Here is an 18,200-nt window from a genome sequence, read left to right on the forward strand (position 1 = left end):
TACTTAGCCATGTATTCACCAATCTATGTGTCACAGATTTGTCTGTCCATGACGGCATTGGCTAGGAGTGCCCACTGCACAGTAATTGTGCAAACAAAGTCCCACCTTCACTGTGAATCCCAGCATCATGTTGTGACAGCACCACTGCTAAATGGGGCAGACTTCAAACAGATCTAGTAACTCAAAACTGGGGAAACGTGAGGTGCTGTGAACCGTCAGTAGCAGGACAACTGTATTTGAGCACAATCAGTAAACTCGTGTCTATCCCTGTAACATTGTCATCATGGTCAAAAGTCACATGACACCAGGTTATAGTCCAACAGGTTTATTTGAAATCACAAACTTTTACAGCGCTGCCCCTTCATCAGGTGAAGTGATTATCATCATTGTCATCATGTCATGAGACCAGCCTGAAGTGGATGCGTTGGAGCAATAGCAGGCATACAAAATGAGGTGCCAATTTGGTGAACCTACAACACAGGAGTATTTGTGTGCCATACACCAGAAGCAGCATGCAGTGGACAGAACTAAGTGATCCTACAATCAACAGATTAGATCTACTCAACTCCTCTTTAGAACCTTGGTTCAAACATGGAAAAATGATCAAAATTCCAGAGGTGAGGCGAGAGTGACTGCCCTTGACATGAAGACAGCATTTGACCAAATGTGGCATCAAAGTGCCCTGGCAAAACTTGAGTCACTGAGAATCGGGGAGAAGTGTCACTGGGTTGGAATCATATCCAGCACAAAGGAATATGGCTGTGGTTTTTTGAAGTCTAGTATATTAGTAGCAGACCATCACTATAGGAGTTCCTCAGGTTAGCGCCATGGGTCCAACCATCTTAAGCTGCCTCATCAATGACCTTCCCTCCATCATATGATCAGAAGTGAAGATGTTCTCTGATGATTGCAGAATGTTTGACACTGTTCACAACTCCTCAGGTACTGAAGCAGCCTGTGTCCATACACTGCAAGACTTGGACAATATCCAGATTTGGGCTGATAAGTGGCAAATAATGTTCATGCCACAGAACATTCCGGGCAATGACCACCTCCAACAATGGAGAATCTAGCCATTGTCCCTTGATGTTTATTGCTAAATGCCCCACTAACAACATCTTGGGAGTTATCATTGACCAGAAACTGAACTGGGCTAGTCATATAAAGAATGCAGCCAGAAGGGTAGGTCAGAGGCTAGGAACTGTGAACTGGAACTATATTAATGTTCTTTCACTGTTGCTACAATAAATTTGGATCAGCTATTTGCTAATTAGGGGAGGCGATGGCCCAGTGGTATTATTGCTGGCCTGTTAATCCAGGGACCCAGGTAATGTTCTGGGAACCTCAGTTCAAGTCCTGCTGTGGCAGATGGTGGAAGTTGAATTCAATTTTAAAAATCCGGAATTAAGAGTTTGATGAGGACCACAAAACTATTGTTGATTGTTGGAAAAACCTACCTGTTTGCTAATGTGGGAAGGAAACTGCCATCCTTACCTGGTCTGGCCTACGTGTGATTCCAGATCCACAGCAATGTGGTTGACTCTTAACTGTTGTCTGAGCAATTGGGGAATAAATGCTGGCCCAGGCACTGGTGCCCTCATCCCGTGAATGAATAATAAAAATAAGAATTATCACAAGCATGGAGCATCCTGAAAGTGTTTCAGCAGAAGCAATCCAAGTCATTTGATCATCTAAAGAAATCAGAGGAATCTTGCCCTTTCCTACCTGGTTACATCCTTCCACTTTTGGTTGGCACTACTGACCGTAGCTGGTTTCTTGTTTACTTCTCAGCTTGTGTTACTTGTGTAACAGCCTCCAGGAAATGAGTCCAAACCCTACTATGTCAATTTGCGAAACTGAACGCCATGTTTGGACATTTGTGAAGTTGTCCCGGAATAATGCTGGATATTAATAAAAATGCAGCAACCCAGTAACATTCTGCAGGAAACATTGCCTCCTGCCTCATCTAATCTTACGTGACTGATCCCACACTGTGGTTAACTGAAGTCGCGCCCTCCAGCAACCTGACAGGACATCTAGGAATGAGCAATAAATGTAGCCTTGCTACACTCACTGGCATCCTGAGAATGAAAACAAACATGGGTATTAAATCCATTAGTACTATAAAACATTTCAGTATACCATGTAGTTGTGGAGGATAACAACAGTTTTATGAATGCCTGTCTTGATCTTCCTTGTGTGCCTTCAGGCCCAATATGATCTCAATTGTATAGAGATTGTTCTCACTCCTTAAGTGATCTGTCTCTAAATCACTGAACCTTTATATTTTGAAAATAAATCTATTTGTATCATAATTTCAGCTCAATATCTTTAATCATGCAGCTGCTGTAACTTTGGTGTCATTTTTCTCCTTGTGGGAATATGGAGATAAGCACTACCTGATTGCTCATTGTACTGTATTAGGCCAATCTTCAGCTGCTGCTTCAGTGGCCTTCTACCACCATAAAGTGTGAATTGGGGATGTTTGCTCATGATTGTGCAGTTTCATTCACAGCTCCTTAGATTATTAACAGTCACTGTCTTCATGTAGCAAGATCTGGACAACACACAGCTTCGAGCTGATAATTGGCAAGAAACATTGTCAGGTGTCAAACTTCTTTAGCAGTACCTTCTAATCCTGTGACACTAACACCACAGGACAAAGGCAAGTTCTCCTACAACTCTTATAACATCCTAATTTGAAACATTTTGTCACTCCTTGAGTATTACTTGGTTAAAGTTCTAGAATTCTATGGTTGACAGTACTCACTGTGCCCACAACACATAGCCATAGAGGTCTACAGCACAGAGGAAGTTCTTCAAATTGTGATATTTAAGAGACAAATTTGATGGAAATGTTCAAGAAAATGGATCAGTTTTGACAGTTTATTCTCGTTGACTTCATTTAAAATGGCAGACACCATAACCAGACACAAAATTAAGCTTTTTGACCAAAGAACCAAAAGTATCATGAAGAAACATTCATGTGCAATGAATTGATGTGGTCTGGAATGTACTGCCTGAAAGAGTGGTTGAAACTGATTCAGTAATAACTTTGTAAAAGGAATTTGACAAATAGTTGATTTGAATAAAAAAAACAGGGATATGGGCAAAAAGCAAACACTTACCAATAAGCTGATACAGGCAGGATGGACCGTATCACTTCGTGATGTTGCAGTCTAAGAAGCCAAATGGTACTCATGAGCTTCACAACAGATTCACTGACAGTGGTGGCCATAAACAAATGCAGAGAAATTTGATAGAGGTGTACAAGATGATGAGAGTCATAGATAGAGTGGATAGTCAGAGACATTTTCCCAGGGCGGAAATGACTATTACTAGGGGGCATAATTTTAAGGTGATTGGAGGAAGGTATAGGGGAAATGTCAGAGGTAGGTTCTTCACACAGAGTGGTGTGTGTGTGGAATGCGCTGCCGGTAGTGGTAGTGGAGTCAGATACTTTAGAGACTTTTAAGCAACTCTTGGATAGGCACATGGAGGATAGTAAAATGTAGGGTATGCAGGGTAGATTGATCTTAGTAGGATAATACGTTGGCACAACATTGTGGGCCGAAGCACCTGTACTGTTCTATGTTCAACCATAAAAATACCATTTCCCTTATTGAACTGATGTGAAATCCTGCATATGAAAAAGTGCCTTTATTTTGGTATAACATGGTGCACACTTCCTGAGGGGAAGATGTTTAACTTCGTGCTTATCTTAGCTTTTGTAGTGAGTTCAAGTGGTTTGACTGTTTTAGGAAATTTCCCATTGCATTCAGTAACTTTTTAATTGCAGAAATTGAAACTTTTTGTTCTAGAATTCAAGTATTTAGCACACAATCTATAAACTGTAAAAAGAATTGGTAAGAGTTAGTCTCTCTGGTGAAATGGAGCAATTAAATATATATAGACTGTGAATTTAATATCTTTTTCTGGTGATAAATCTTTACATGCATGTTTAAGTGTCATCAATAAATGCTGTTTCGAACTTAAAAATCACACTGTTAATGTGGATGGTTATAAAGGCTGACTGTTTAGTTTATGAAATATTGACTATGAACTGTAATGTGAGCAAACGTTTTTAATGTGTTGTATGTGGCAACTCGGAGTGGTATGTATTAGGATTGATGGGATGGTCTGTCAGTTCCATACAGCAGCAAATTTCATCTCACTTTTTCTATACAGATGCTTTGAAAGAGATCAGTTGTGTCCAGACACTTCTCAAATGGACCAAGTCAATGTGCATGAACCGTGTAGTTATACTACCCGGTTATGTTGTCTATTCTTAGGAGTCTAGGCAGTGTCAACTGTGGTTCTGTCATTCTCATGTGAGTGAGAAGGTTGCAGGTTAAATCTCAGCCCAGAGACTTGAGGAAGTAGTGTAGGCCAACACTACAGTGCAGTCCTAAAGGAGTGCTGCACCTTTGGAGGTAGCGTTCTTCAGATGAGATGTTAGACCAAGGCCCTTCCTGCCACCCCTCAACTCGACGTAAACATTGCATAGCATTATTTGAAGAAGAGTAGAAGAGTTCTGCCCAATGTCCTGTCAAATATTTATCCCTTGATCAATAGTACTAAACAGATTATCTGTTCATTATTGCATTGTTGTTCATGGGACATTCTACCTAATGGCTACCACATTTCCCAAATTGCAAAACTACTTAATTGTTAAAAAGCACGTTGGGAGGTTCTGTGGTTGTAAAAGGTGCTCAATAAATGCAAGGGTTTCTACTTTGCATAAAACCTCCCAATACGCATGTAGCTGATCTGCTATTCTACTTGCCTGCTTCAACAATATCATCAATGCTGTTCTGGAGAGAAACATTGTTTTCCCCCTTTAGTATTAATAGTAAGAATAGGAATGGAATTGTGTTTCTCACTTGAATTTAATTTTGCCAATCTTTCTCAGGTCTATCAAGATTCTTCCACGATGGAAGCTGTTTGAGGAAGGACGCTGTTGCCTCAAGTATTCGAGAGATTGAAAGGATACTGCAGTGGTTTGAGAATCAAAATAAGCTCTGTTTCTATGCAAGCTCTTTACTGTTTGTTTATGAGGGATCGCCTCAGCTGACAGCGATGGGTGTCGGAGATACACCCCATAAACTAGCAGCACCAAAGGGAACAAAGCGAACTGGTGAAGTAGTGGAACACAACAATAATGTACATGTCATGAACTCTAGTGAGAACAGAATGGTGGAAGCTTCAGTTGGTCAGAGCCTTTCCAATATGTACGCACTTCACAGGAAGGGATGTTTCAGAGCACATCAAAGCATGGTCCCACTGCAATTGAAGAATGCAGAACAAGACCACAGCATATGCAAATGCTTAACTCTCATTTCACCTGGACAGCCAAATGGCAATGAAATAAAACAATTGGAGAAGGATTTGATGCATACCTCCAGCATGTTTCAGGAGCCTCCAGAGGTTGATGTAAGAATGATAGACTTTGCACATGTGTTCCCTAGCAACACAAAAGATGAGGAGTACATTTATGGGCTAAAACATTTAATCAGTGTGTTACGAAATATGTTGGATGATTAATATTTTTGTTTTTTGATGGGTGTATTGGGAGCAAGGAAATAAATGAGGAGCAATTTTATTGATTTCTGCACAAGCTCTGATGCTTAATTTTGTGTTTCAAATGTGATTCCAGGTGTATTGTATGTGCTTTTCATTGTACGGTACTTCTGGTGATTGATCTAATATTTATAATAGCTCAGGAAAATTTACCAACTCATCATTGACAGCCACTGAAACAGTTCCAAAAACCTACAGAGGGCAGCTGACACTTAGCAACTGCTGACAAGGAAATTCATGAGCTCCCACTGTTTGCAACAAACCCACAGACTTCAATGATGGTAATTGGTTTTTAAGATATGTAACCAACTGCCTGCCAATCCTAGGCATGGAACTTGTGCCTATGGACTAATGCTATCTTCAATGAAGACCAGGTTAGTCAGACTTAAGATTGTTTTGGGGATGTTGCTGCCACTTTTCTGGAGATGTGTTTTTATTTGCCTTTTTTAAAACAGTTGTGTTACAGTGATTCATATGGAAAGTTTGGTCCCAATTATGTAAAATAGAAATTGTCAATTGCATCTTTGTTTTCATGGATTCAGCTAGTATTCCTGGAGAATTTCAGTCTTGCAATAGCTTGTTATGTTATCAATGTAATGTAAGTTAATGCACGAGCATCAAGTCACCTGGGCTCCTGCAGGTTAAGACTTTCCACAGGGTAGAACAAAATATGCGTATTATCTTTTTACAACTTCTTTCCTTCAATTTTTAAGTACGCTGACATCTGCAGAAGTTGAGCTGAGAGAGGAGGAAACAAAATATGTTTTGACAAAGTCCATTCATCTTCTTGCCTTTGTAGTTCAACTTGCATCTCTGAACGAAATATTCAACTAGATTCTTGTAATTTCTCCTAACATTGGGCTACTTTTAAAATGCACACACTTTGACTTGTTCACATGTTTCATTTGGTCATTTATTACTAGTGATCTATTGTGTTGTTATTTCCAAAATTAACTTTTGAGCACCAAGTTTCACAAGTTATGATTTGATTTTCTTTCACTTTCCTCTAGGCTGATGTTTGGGTTTGCCTTTATAAGACAGCGCATTAAAAATTGTTGCTGTGTTGGACCCAACCACCAGTCTAAGAATATTCATTACTTGAACACTAACTTCTCTGATCAATGACCACTGGTATTGTAGCCTTCACTATTAGAATGCTGAGTGAACCAGCAACTGCAGTTGTACAGTATATTTATGCCCCCCATAACTGACCTGTGACTCCAGTAAGATGACCCCTGTCTTTGCTAGTTGTGTAACCGATTTAATTTTCACGATTTACGTTTGTTTGGTGGAACTCTGTGACAAGTTTTTCCTTTTGTTTTAAAGAAAGGCCAAATGCTCAAAACTAGTCAAGTTGTGTATTTGGAAAAAAAAACCATGCAAGCACTAAAACTAAAATAATTTTTGCAGTTCTTAAAAATGCACTAGATTTCAGAATATTGGGTTCCATTCATTACAGTTTACATTTGCACAAATCGGTGTACTTTGGTATTTTGATAGCGTTTTAAATTATCTCCACATTGCTATCACTTACTTTGTCAGGGTTCAGCAGACGAATGTTGTGACAGGAAATGTGGCACAGTAGTAATTAGTAGTACAAGTGAATAATACATGTAAAGATTGTTTGTCATTTTAAATGTATTGACCAAATAATGTATGCTTTTTCTAAAAAACAAAAGTTAATTCTGAAATATTTTTTAATTGTAAACTATGCTTTTTTGTATGTTTGTTAATGAGAAGTTTACATTATGCAGCTGTACATTCCTCATAGCCCCTGCTAAATATTCTGTCCTTCAGTACTACTGACTATTTGTGAAGACTTTAAAACAAAAGATTTACCTATTTTATTCCTCAAAACTTGAGGGTGATTTGGGCTTGATTGTTTTCTACTTGGTCACAAGTCAAAGTTGTCTGTCCTCTTAGCATCTATGTGCATTATGAGAGACAAACAGAAATGGCTTCATTTTTAAACGGAACAAGATTTCCTTTCACCTAATCAATTAGATTCTAAGAAAAAAAATGCTGCTGAATAACAGTTGGCATTGGGAGTATCAGCAGGCTTTAGTTTGCATGTTTTTTGTTGCTGTCCATTCCATTTGCTTAATTTCATCAGTTCTACAAATCTTATTTCTTTCCGTAAGACTGAATTGTACTTGTACAGTTCTAACAAGTTTGCCCGTGGTGTTGGGGTTAAGCATCAGGTCTTTTGCTGATTGCAACCTTGACTAGAGCTTGGTGAGTCATGAAGATGTGATCTGTTTGAACTCTCTGGGCATCTATAATGGGCAGTTTAAAGAAAACCTATAAAAATACCTTTCACTTCTAATGTATAAAGAGACAAAATTTACTAATTTAGTTGCTTCGAGATTTTTAAATTTGGTAATTGTGCTGGCCACAACATTTATTTAACACTTCCAATTACAATCATTCAAAATTGAGTCTCATTTCCCTGTGAATTTGCAGCTGTTTGTGTAACATTCCTGAAATGACTGGTTGAATAGATGGTTGACTTTGCCTGTGTCAGCTGTTAGAATTGGGCATTCTGTTGTACTGGTTCATCTTTTGGAATATGTTCCTTTTCATTTGAGGATTTCAAATCTCGCTTTATATCATCTCATAATAGGTCTGTTATGCGAGTAATATCACTATTTATTTGTGGTGTGCTGTTCAGGGTCATACTGTTTAATGTAAGTTATGTTAACATAGGAAATCTGCATTCAAGTGCTGGCAGGCAGTCACAATTGTCACTAAATTGGATTTGATTTGTTTGTTTTCTGTCACAGTTTGTACTGTAAATTTTGGTGTGACCCATCTATACAATGGAACCTCTCATTTTTTCAATATAATATTCTGTCACAAGTTATTCTTTCAAACAATTGCTGGAATTTGCTTCATCACTGAAGGTGCATTTATTTTACATGAATACAGGTTCCATAACTCAAGATTAAATTTGAATTCTTTCAAAAGCTTTTGCAAAGATTGTTAAGCCCATTATTGTTTTGTGACTCCTTGTTAAGACTTCATTAAAGTTCTACATTTTGATAGTAAGCATTACCTGAAATCATTTAGGTATTCTTTCACTCAATAAAACTTGTAGCATTTAAACATCCTATGAACTGCCATTTTGTTACAAGGTCAAAAACATTGGATCATTGCAGTAGAATCCTCATGATGCAAAACTTTTCTGTCATAGGTAAGGCATCTGTTTATGAGCTGATTTTCTTCTGCGACTGCCCTGAAAGGCATTGGGAATAAATTATATTTGAGCAATTACGGTTGCAACCTGCCCGTGGTCTTCCACTGAACCAGAAATTCTGCATTTGACATAAAGGACCTTCAGTTGATAAAGCAGCAGAAGTTTTGCACCCTAATATGTTGCAATGACATTTCCCTCAATGAAATAAAGTCTAGTGAACAAAATGGGATTATTCAATATTCAGGCTACAGAGCTGTTGAGAAATTAACTTATTTTGTGATAATTGATAATATATGCTGTTTTGTAAATTTCCCCTTTTAAAATACTCTGTATAGAGGTGAAAGTTACCTATAATGCAGTGTGTATATGTAAAATACAGCTTCCAGAGCTTATTTTAAATAACTAATCTACGCAATACTTAAAATTTCTTCCCTTTTACTTGGAAACTAACCAAAAGTTTATCAATTGGCCCTATATTCACCAGCTCAATCTTGATTAAATTAGTCACTGTTCAATGAGGTTTGCACTGCTTCATGTAAACTGTGCGGTATGTTTTGTCTTTTGTTGTTCCAAATCAGTACCGAGTACAGACTTGACATTTTAACAGTGGTGGTTTTAGACTGATTGAAACTGTTCACATTTCATTATACTGAAAGTGGAGTGAGGTGAAGATGGGTTGCCTCTTTTTGCATCAGCACACACTTGTCGTTTGTAGTGAAGCATGGCATCAAATAGAGAACAGTGCATACACCAGACCTCAATCTAATTTCAGCTTGACTTCTTCCAAATGGAAGTTTGCCGTCATGTACCTGAGAGTTTGTGAAACGCAATTGTTAATTTAAATTGTTTTGATTCAAATCAACGTTGAGTCCCAACATTCAGTATGCAGCCTTGGTGGGATCTTTGGGATTGAGAGCCAAGTTTTAAGTTGTTCTCCCTGCAGTCCCAATGAAGTGAGAAATTTATTGTCATATGAAATGAACCTAATTTACCTTTTTAATGAGTCAGCATCCTTTTATAATGGTTTGACTATTTAGATTAGGTATTAAATTTGAACACAATCGACTTGTCATTCCTATTAGATCAGTTCCTGCATAAGCTAACATTGCACACCATTTGGTTCAAGTTAATGCAAAATTTATCAGTCACCTTAATTTAGTTAATTTATAAAATGTTCATATTCCAGCAGCATTCTTGGATGAATCATGACTTGCTTTTAACAGGAGCATTTTGAAAGCGTGTTCTCTTAATTTTAGATAAAATACAATTTTAGTTGCAGCCTATAAGGGTACAAGTGGGAATAGTGCCCCTTTTGTTACTGAGCTAGCACACAGACACTTTAGTATTATGGGAAATTACGCTGGAATTGGTATGAAAATATCAGAAAAGCAGTAAGTGCACATTCATATACTGTGGTTATTTATAATCGATCATCCATAACGTGTCTCATTATAGTCTGACTTATCTATCTTCAAATATAAAATGAGTTGTTATCCTTGTGATGAATTATATGCATAACTTGTTTTGCTACAGGTGGAATGTAATGGGTGCTACTTGTTTTACAGAGGAATCAAAAGTACTAACTGATGAAGATTGCTTACTTTTGTAATTTAATATGAGAAAATATTTAGATAAATCACATGGCTGTATATTTGGCAAAAATGGAATTAGTAATAAACTTTCCGTAAATAATGCAAAACTTGAGTTTGTCATGTCTTGCACTGGAGAATTGTTGGTGGGACTAGAATGGGAGAGTTAATTGAAGAGAATTGTCATACAGACCTGATTTCAGTTTTTTTGGGCTTTTGTGCTACATTGGGCAATGCTTCTGGACGTCAAGAGATAGATGGCTGAGACCTGAGATTTTATTTGTCCTCTGTGTACAAGTAACCACGACTGTTGGTTAATGTGCTGCCAAAGTGAGTCTTCAATATTTTCTTGAGCAAAGACAGAATCTTTTGCAACTGTATCAGGATGTCAGGCAGCATTGATGTTTCTAACTGCATTTTAATTTATTTTTGCCTGATCAGTCAACCGTAACCCACTCAACTTGTTTTTCAAACAAGTGAGGCAAGACTTCCAACTTTATATTGATTTGCTACTGACCTTTTCTGTCACAGTACCAGTTCAGCCTTTTGGATTTTGTGACATTGTAATGTATTAGAAAATATGTGTCAGTCAGATCCTAGCTTAGAAGACCATTTTAATGTTGTGAAAGCCGCAGTTCATTGATCCTATTGTTAAGTTTGAATTTAAAAATAAGTCTGCAAAGGTCTGAAAAGGTTACATTTTGATCGCTTGAAAATGCTTTGGATTGCAGCTTATGCTTTCGCATTGTCAGTGGACTGAGTACCAGAAACACTTAGCCTAGGGGAAAATAAGTGTGCAGTTCTTTAAGAGTACAAGTACTACCAAGGTGGGCCGAAAATACGCAGGGAGTTGTCCATTACAGTCTGAAATTTTAACTGATCAGCTCTCAACAGCAACAATTTGCATTTATTTTGCCACTTTAGAGTCGTACAGCATGGAAACAGACTCTTCAGCCCAACCTGTCCATGCTGACCATGATCCAGTTAAACTAGTTCCTGCACTTGGCCCATATCCCTCCAAACATTTCTTATTCATGTACTTAACTGAATGTCTTTTAAATGTTGTAACTGTGCCCGCATCCACCACTTCCTCTGAAAGTTCATTCCACACCATTCTATGTGGGAAAAAAAATTGCCCCGACCCTTTTTTAAATCTTCCTTCTCCTCTCCTTAAAAATATGCCCTGAGTCTTGAAATCCTCCACCCCTAGGGAAAAGACACCCGCTATTCACCTTATCTATGCCCCTCATGATTTTATCAACCTCTATAAGGTTTAAACCTCAACCTACTATGCTGCAGTGTAAAAAGATCCCAACCTAAGATGGTCTGATCCCAGGTTAGACCCATAACACCCATTGTTTTAGAAAACTGTCCTGAATACACTTTGAGTTTTACCTCGTGGTTATCTCTGCCAATTTGATTTGGCCAATCTATGTGAAGATCAAAGTCCCCCATGATTGATATACCTCCTTTTCACTGGTACTCATTATCTCCTGACTAATTCTCTGTCCTACAGAATGTTGTAAAGTTTGTCAAGATGTACGCAGGATGGACACCAGGCCTGCTCAGGTCATCTTGGGATAGGCAATCAAAAGCTCACTCAATGAGGTGCTCTTTAAACATACCATAGAAGAGGAGAGGGAAATTTGAGTGGTGGTTTCCAGAGCTTTGGGTCTAGTCATGGCTCTCAGAGATTATATGATCACCAGTGATGCCCAGAGATCAGAATTGGAGTGGTGTGAGGACTAGGGCAATTCATTGAGCAAAGAAAGCTTAAGCAAAGAATAACTCACACAATCGGCCCCATGGCAATGTTCTAATTAGTTGAGCCTAAAGATAAACCTGTCTTGGATTGACACTTAGAAAGAACGTAAGAAATAGAAGCAGAAACAAAAATCCTTTGGGCCTGCTCCACGGTTAAAAGTGATAATAGCAAATCTGTGATCTCTCCTTTCCTGTCTTGACCCCAGATCTCTTGATTAATTTTTTTTTACAACAATCAACAGTTTTTTGGTCACAATTACTGAGATTAGCTTTCAATTAATTGAATTTGATTTCCACTGGTTATTTTGGTCGGATATTAACATGGGCCTTGGGGTTGCAGGTCCAGTAACATTACTCCTCTTTACATTTAAAAAAAATTTCCTTGACTTGAACAAGCTCCCAACCGTTTTAGTTATAAACCTTCCTCTAAATCACCAGGCTGAATGACTTGACATAATCCTGGTGCTAGCATGGTTTGTTGGAGCATGTCTCAAAGGAATAGCTTCCTTTTACACCGGGATTGGTGCTGTGTCCTTTGAATAGAAGCCCCTGCCTCCCATACCACTCTTTGAGCTACACATTCAACTCTCTGATCTTTTGGGCTCTGTAGCAGTTTGCATGTGGCTCAGGTAGCAATCCAGAATTTATTAGATGTGAGATTCTTGTACTCTAGCTCCTTAAGATCCTTCAAAAATGTTGCTAATATTGCTGGTTTCTAGGTAAATCGTGACAACTGGATCTCCTCCTTCCACTTCAAATTCTTTTCAGCCACAATGAGATGTCTATAGCTCTGCTATGGGCTGGCAATACAGCATTCAGCCTCCTGGTCACGGCTGCAGTATCTATCCCCTCAACTATACTATATCCTACGCCCTACCCACTGTGTGAATGGCCTCCATACATTGCTGCTATGGTGAGTTTGCTTATCAACAGCAGGCCTTCCCCTCTCCACATAGGCAGTAAGAATCCTAGATAAGGACAGGGAGCTGAGGCTCCTTCAGCCCTATACCTGGGATCTCCTGAGCCACGTGTCTTGCAGTCACACTCTCCTGTCCTTGATCATTTGATGTACTACTACCTAACCTAAGGAGAACTCCTGACCTGTACTTTTGCCGAGGAGTATATCTGTCAGTCCGCATAGAGTCGTTTAGCACAGAAACAGACTGTTCGGTCCAACTCATCCATGCCAACCAAGTTTCCGAAACTAAACTAATCCCATTTGCTTGGGTTTGGCCCATACCCTCTAAACCTTTCCTATTCATGTACCTGTCCAAATGTCTTTTAAATGATGTAATTGCACCTGTATCTACCACTTCCTCTGGGAATTCATTCCACATATGAACCATCCTCTATGTGAAAAAGTTGCCCCTCAGGTCCCTTTCTCCTCTCACTTTAAAATTATGCCCTCTAGTTTTGAACTCGCCCAGCCTAGAGAAAAGATTCACTTTATTTATGTCCCTCATGATTTTATAAACCTCAAAGGCCACCCTTAATCACCGACACGCCAGTGGAAAGAGTCCCAGCCTATCCAGCCTCTTCTTTATGACTCAAACCCTCCAGTCCCAGTAACATCCACCTTCCAGTCTTTCAGGACCTCACACATGGCTTTCAATGATAACAAACATCTCAGCAAGAGAACCAGCATTCTCCTCCTAGCTTCCCACAAAATTCCTGGATACACCTGGTCAGGTCCTGGGGATTTATTTACCTTTATGCCCCTTAACACCTCCAGCACCACCTCTTCTATAATACGGACACTTTTCGAGACATCACAATTATTTTCCCCAAGCTCCCTAGTTTCCATGGCCTTCTCCACAGTAAATACTGATGCAAAATATTGTATTAGTATCTCACTCATCTCATGTAATTCCTCACATAGACAGCCTCATTGATCTTTAAGGGGCCCTGTTCTCTCCCTAGTTATTCTTTTGCCCTTCATGTGTATGTTGAATCTCCTTAATCCTACTTGGCAAAGCTATCTCATGTCCCCTTTTTTAAGTTTACTCTTACTGCCCCATTGTCATTTGTAAGGCACTCTACAGGCAGCACAGTGGCTCAATGGTTAGCATTCCTGTGTCACAGCGCCAGGGATCCTGGTTCAATTCCACCCTCCGGTGGCTGTCTGTGGAGTTTGCACATTCTCCCTGTGTCTGCGTGGGTTTCCTCCCACAGTCCAAAGGTGTGTGCATTAGATGGATTGGCCATGCTAAATTGCCCCCTAGTGTCCAGGGATGTGCAGGTTAGATGGATTAGTCATGGGAAATGCAGGGTTACAGGGGCAGGGTAGGGGGATGGGTCTGAATGGGATTCTCTTTGAAGGGGTCAGTGTCGACCTGATGGGCTGAATGGCCTGCTTCCATACAGTAGGGATTCTATGATCCCAGCTGTCTAAACCTGACAGATGCCTCCTTTTTTCTTGACAAGAGCCTCAATTTCTCTCGTCCTCCAGTATGTGTTACTGAGGACTGTATTCACCTGCACTTTTCCAGCTTTGTGCCACCTCTAGAAAACAGTCTTTCCATGTTAGTCTCCTAGGGTCCCTCACTTTAAACTTCTCTGCATTGAACTCTCTCTGCCACGGTTCTGCCCATTTCATCATCTAGTCAACGTCATCCTGAAGCCTATAGCTATCCTCATCACCATCTACTATTCTGCCAAGCTTTGCCCATGACTTGAGTTTAAGATAAGGGGGCACAGTGGCTCAGTGGTTAGCGCTGCTGCCTCACAGTGCCAGGGACCCGGGTTCGATTCCACCCTCGGGTGACTGTCTGTGTGGAGTTTGCACATTCACCCCGTGTCTGCGTGTGTTTCCTCCGGGTGCTCCGGTTTCCTCCCACAGTCCAAAGATGTGCAGGCTGCGTGGATTGGCCATGCTAAATTGCCCGTAGTGTTCAGAGGTGTGTCGATTAAGTGGGTTATTGGGGGATGGGACTGGGTGGAATGCTCCAATGGTCGGTGTGGACTTGTTGGGCTAAAGGGCCTGTTTCCACACTGTAGGGATCCTATCTATCTATCGATCAAAAACCAATCCTTGGGGGCATCAGTGAAAATCATCTCCCACTCTGAAACATTCAGTTTGTAGCCTTATTCATCAGTTCCCCCTTAATTGTATGACTTTCCTTCTAAATCAGGTACGTTTACCACACTTTGTTGAGCGCCTTCAAAAAGTCTACATACCCAACATCTACTACACAAGTACAACTACATAAAAGCAAAATACTTTGGAAGCTAGAAATCTGAAATAATAAAAAGCAAAAATGCTGGAAAATCTCAGGTGACCAGAAAGCATCTGTGGAGAGCAACAGAGTTAACATTTCAGATTGAGAAGCAGGTTCTGATGCGTGATTCCTCGATCTGTAATTCTTGTTGTCATAGTTGTACAGGAAAGTGTTAATGAAAAGCTAGAATACTCCATTTGCCACCGGTTGCAAAGTGTATCTGTCTATTACATGTAAAATTCATTGGAATTCACCGCACAAACATTTAGTTGCAAAAGTGGCTTCATTCACATAGATACAGATCACTCTTCTGATGAAGGATTTTATCTGTGCAGATTTAGATAACTTTCTTCACGAAAGAGCACCCAGTAAATTTGAGGCTTATTGTCACAAATGAGCACAACATGCTTGTTAGGCTTTATACTGAAGACAAATCAATGGTTGTCCAAGTCTGTTGCTGGCTTTAGTTTGCTTGCAGTGTTTGATTTATTTAGTTAATAATAGTAAATGAAAGTGACTGAGAAGAAATTGCTCAAAAGCTGCCTTGATCAGTCCAATTATATGTCATTGTTCTGTCACGCACTAGCGATTTTTGAGTGCTTCATTGATTAAATGTTTCAAGGTTTTTCAAAGCAACATTGTTAGTAAATGGTATATTTATGCTAAGAATTTTAACAGTGCAGATGAAAAGCTGCAAGAGGTAAGATGCTTTAAATTTAAATTTAGTTAAAGTTAGATGAAGTGCTCTTTGTTCAAGAAGCAGAACCAAGCCGAATATCTCACAATGAAGGAACCAGATAGGATAATGAGAATTTTATTATGCTCGGAGTTGTTTTGATCTATATAGAACAACAAACTAAAGGGAACAAAATAAAAGTTAATATCAAAAGGCATGTATTTATTATAGACTAATTGCATCTAACTAGTCTGAATTTTTTGATGAGGCAACAGAGAAGGATGATTTAGGTAGTAAAGTAGAAATCCCATCTGATCTCACCCAGCAAATTAAGCTAAAATTTCTGTATACGTTTCTCTTTAGCTGCAATTCAAGTGGTAATGACATTTAAGCAGGAGATTGTGGCTTGGACAGTTAAGCAGAAAATGTGGGCTGATACTCCAGTACAGGACTGAGGGAATGCTGCAACTTTGGAGCCACCATCTTTTGAATGAAGATTTAGACACAAATCTTCTGGTATCATGAGGTCAACACGCTCTATAGACACCAATTTACTACTCCTCAGACACTGTCCATGTTCAAATGCAACAAGATCTGGACAAAATCCAGGCTTGGGCTGACAAATGGCAAGTGACATTCGTGCCCCACAAATGCCAGGTTATGACCATCATCAATAAGAGACAATCTGACCACCGCCCCTTGACATTCAATGGTGCTACCATCACTGAATCCCCCACTATCAACATCCTGGGGGTTATCATTGACCAGAAACTCAACTGGATTCACCATATAAACACAGTGGCCATAAGAGCAGCTCAGAGGCTAGGAATACTGTGGCAAGCAACTCACCTCCTGACTCCCCAAACCCTGTCTACCATCTACAAGGCATAAGCCAGGAGTGTAATGGAATACTCATCACTTGCCTGGATGATTGCAGCTCCAACAACACTCAAAAGGCTTGGCACCATCCAGGACAAAGCAGCCCGCTTGATTGGCACCACGTCCACAAGCATCCACTCTCTCCACCACTGATACTCAGTAGCAGCAGTGTGTACTATTTACAAGATGCACTGCAGAAATTTACCAACGATCCTCAGGTGGTGCCTTCCAAACCCAGGACCACTTCCAAGTAGAAGAACAAGGTCAGCAGATATATGGGAACACCACCACCCCCAAGTTCCTCTCCTCACCATCCTGACTTGGAAAAATATTGCTGTTCCTTCACTGTCACTGGGTCAAAATCCTGGAATTCCCTCCCTAATAGCATTGTGGGCCAACCCACAGCAGGTAGACTGCAGCGGTTCAAGAAGGCAGCTCACCACCATCTTCTCAAGGGCAAGTAGGGATGGGCAATAAATGCTGGCCAACCAGCGACACCCACATCTCATAAATGAATTTAAAAAAAGCGATCTTCAATAAAGACACTTTACAGTCAAGATTGTATAGATTTAAAAATATCATGCAAGTGCAGGAGTGTTTTCCTGCATATCCTATCCAATATTTATCTGTCAATCAGTACCATTGAAACAGATTATCTGGCCATTATCATTTTGATATTTGGTGTTGAGGTCGGGGAGGGAGGTGCTAGTCATATGCAAACTGGCTGCCCCATTTTCTACACTACAACATAATCTCTATTTCAGAAGTATTTATTTGGCTGTAGATTGTTTTGGAATGTGCTGAAATTGTGAAAGGTGATGGGTAAAGTGCATGTTGTTCCGTCATTTTACAGTAAGAATGAATCTTAGATATGGATATTGCAAAGAAATGACAACTATTTGTTAACAAGACTTTGCACTTAAGTAAGTTTCTGAAAAGAGTCCAATTAATGAATCAATAAACAATCAATTTATTTTAGGCAATGTTAGATGAGGGGATGTATTGGGTTAACTTCTCAATAGTTTTCACATAGTGCTATGGGGCTATATGTTGTTATGGACCAGACCAGACCACCCCCCCTCACTATATTTTAAGAAGGTAGTCTAGACCCTAACTTTTTCTTATTTTAAAGGTAGATGTGAAGTGCATATTCCAGATGTGATGCAACTGGTCAAACTACTCAACATTAAGCAAAACACAATTTATCTAATAACAGATACTGTAACTATTACTAATTAACTGTTCCAATATAGCAAAATCCCATAAACACACCAATTGACAAAAAGGCAAATTCAGAC

General features: G+C 39.5%; 1 protein-coding gene across 2 annotated transcripts in view; it reads left to right on the forward strand.

Annotated features, from left to right (window-relative positions):
• The window catches only part of ipmkb (inositol polyphosphate multikinase b), a 77,804-nt gene extending 67,329 nt beyond the window's left edge, over positions 1-10,475 (forward strand). For both annotated transcript variants that reach the window (XM_048608750.1, XM_048608751.1), the window contains one exon: positions 4,913-10,475. In XM_048608750.1, the coding sequence (XP_048464707.1) occupies positions 4,913-5,544 (632 nt within the window). In that variant the 3' untranslated portion in view covers positions 5,545-10,475. The remainder of the gene's footprint in view (positions 1-4,912) is intronic.
• The last annotated feature ends 7,725 nt before the right edge of the window (positions 10,476-18,200 follow it).

The sequence above is a fragment of the Rhincodon typus genome, chromosome 20 (assembly GCF_021869965.1).
Source record: "Rhincodon typus isolate 14 chromosome 20, sRhiTyp1.1, whole genome shotgun sequence".
NCBI lineage: Eukaryota > Metazoa > Chordata > Chondrichthyes > Orectolobiformes > Rhincodontidae > Rhincodon > Rhincodon typus.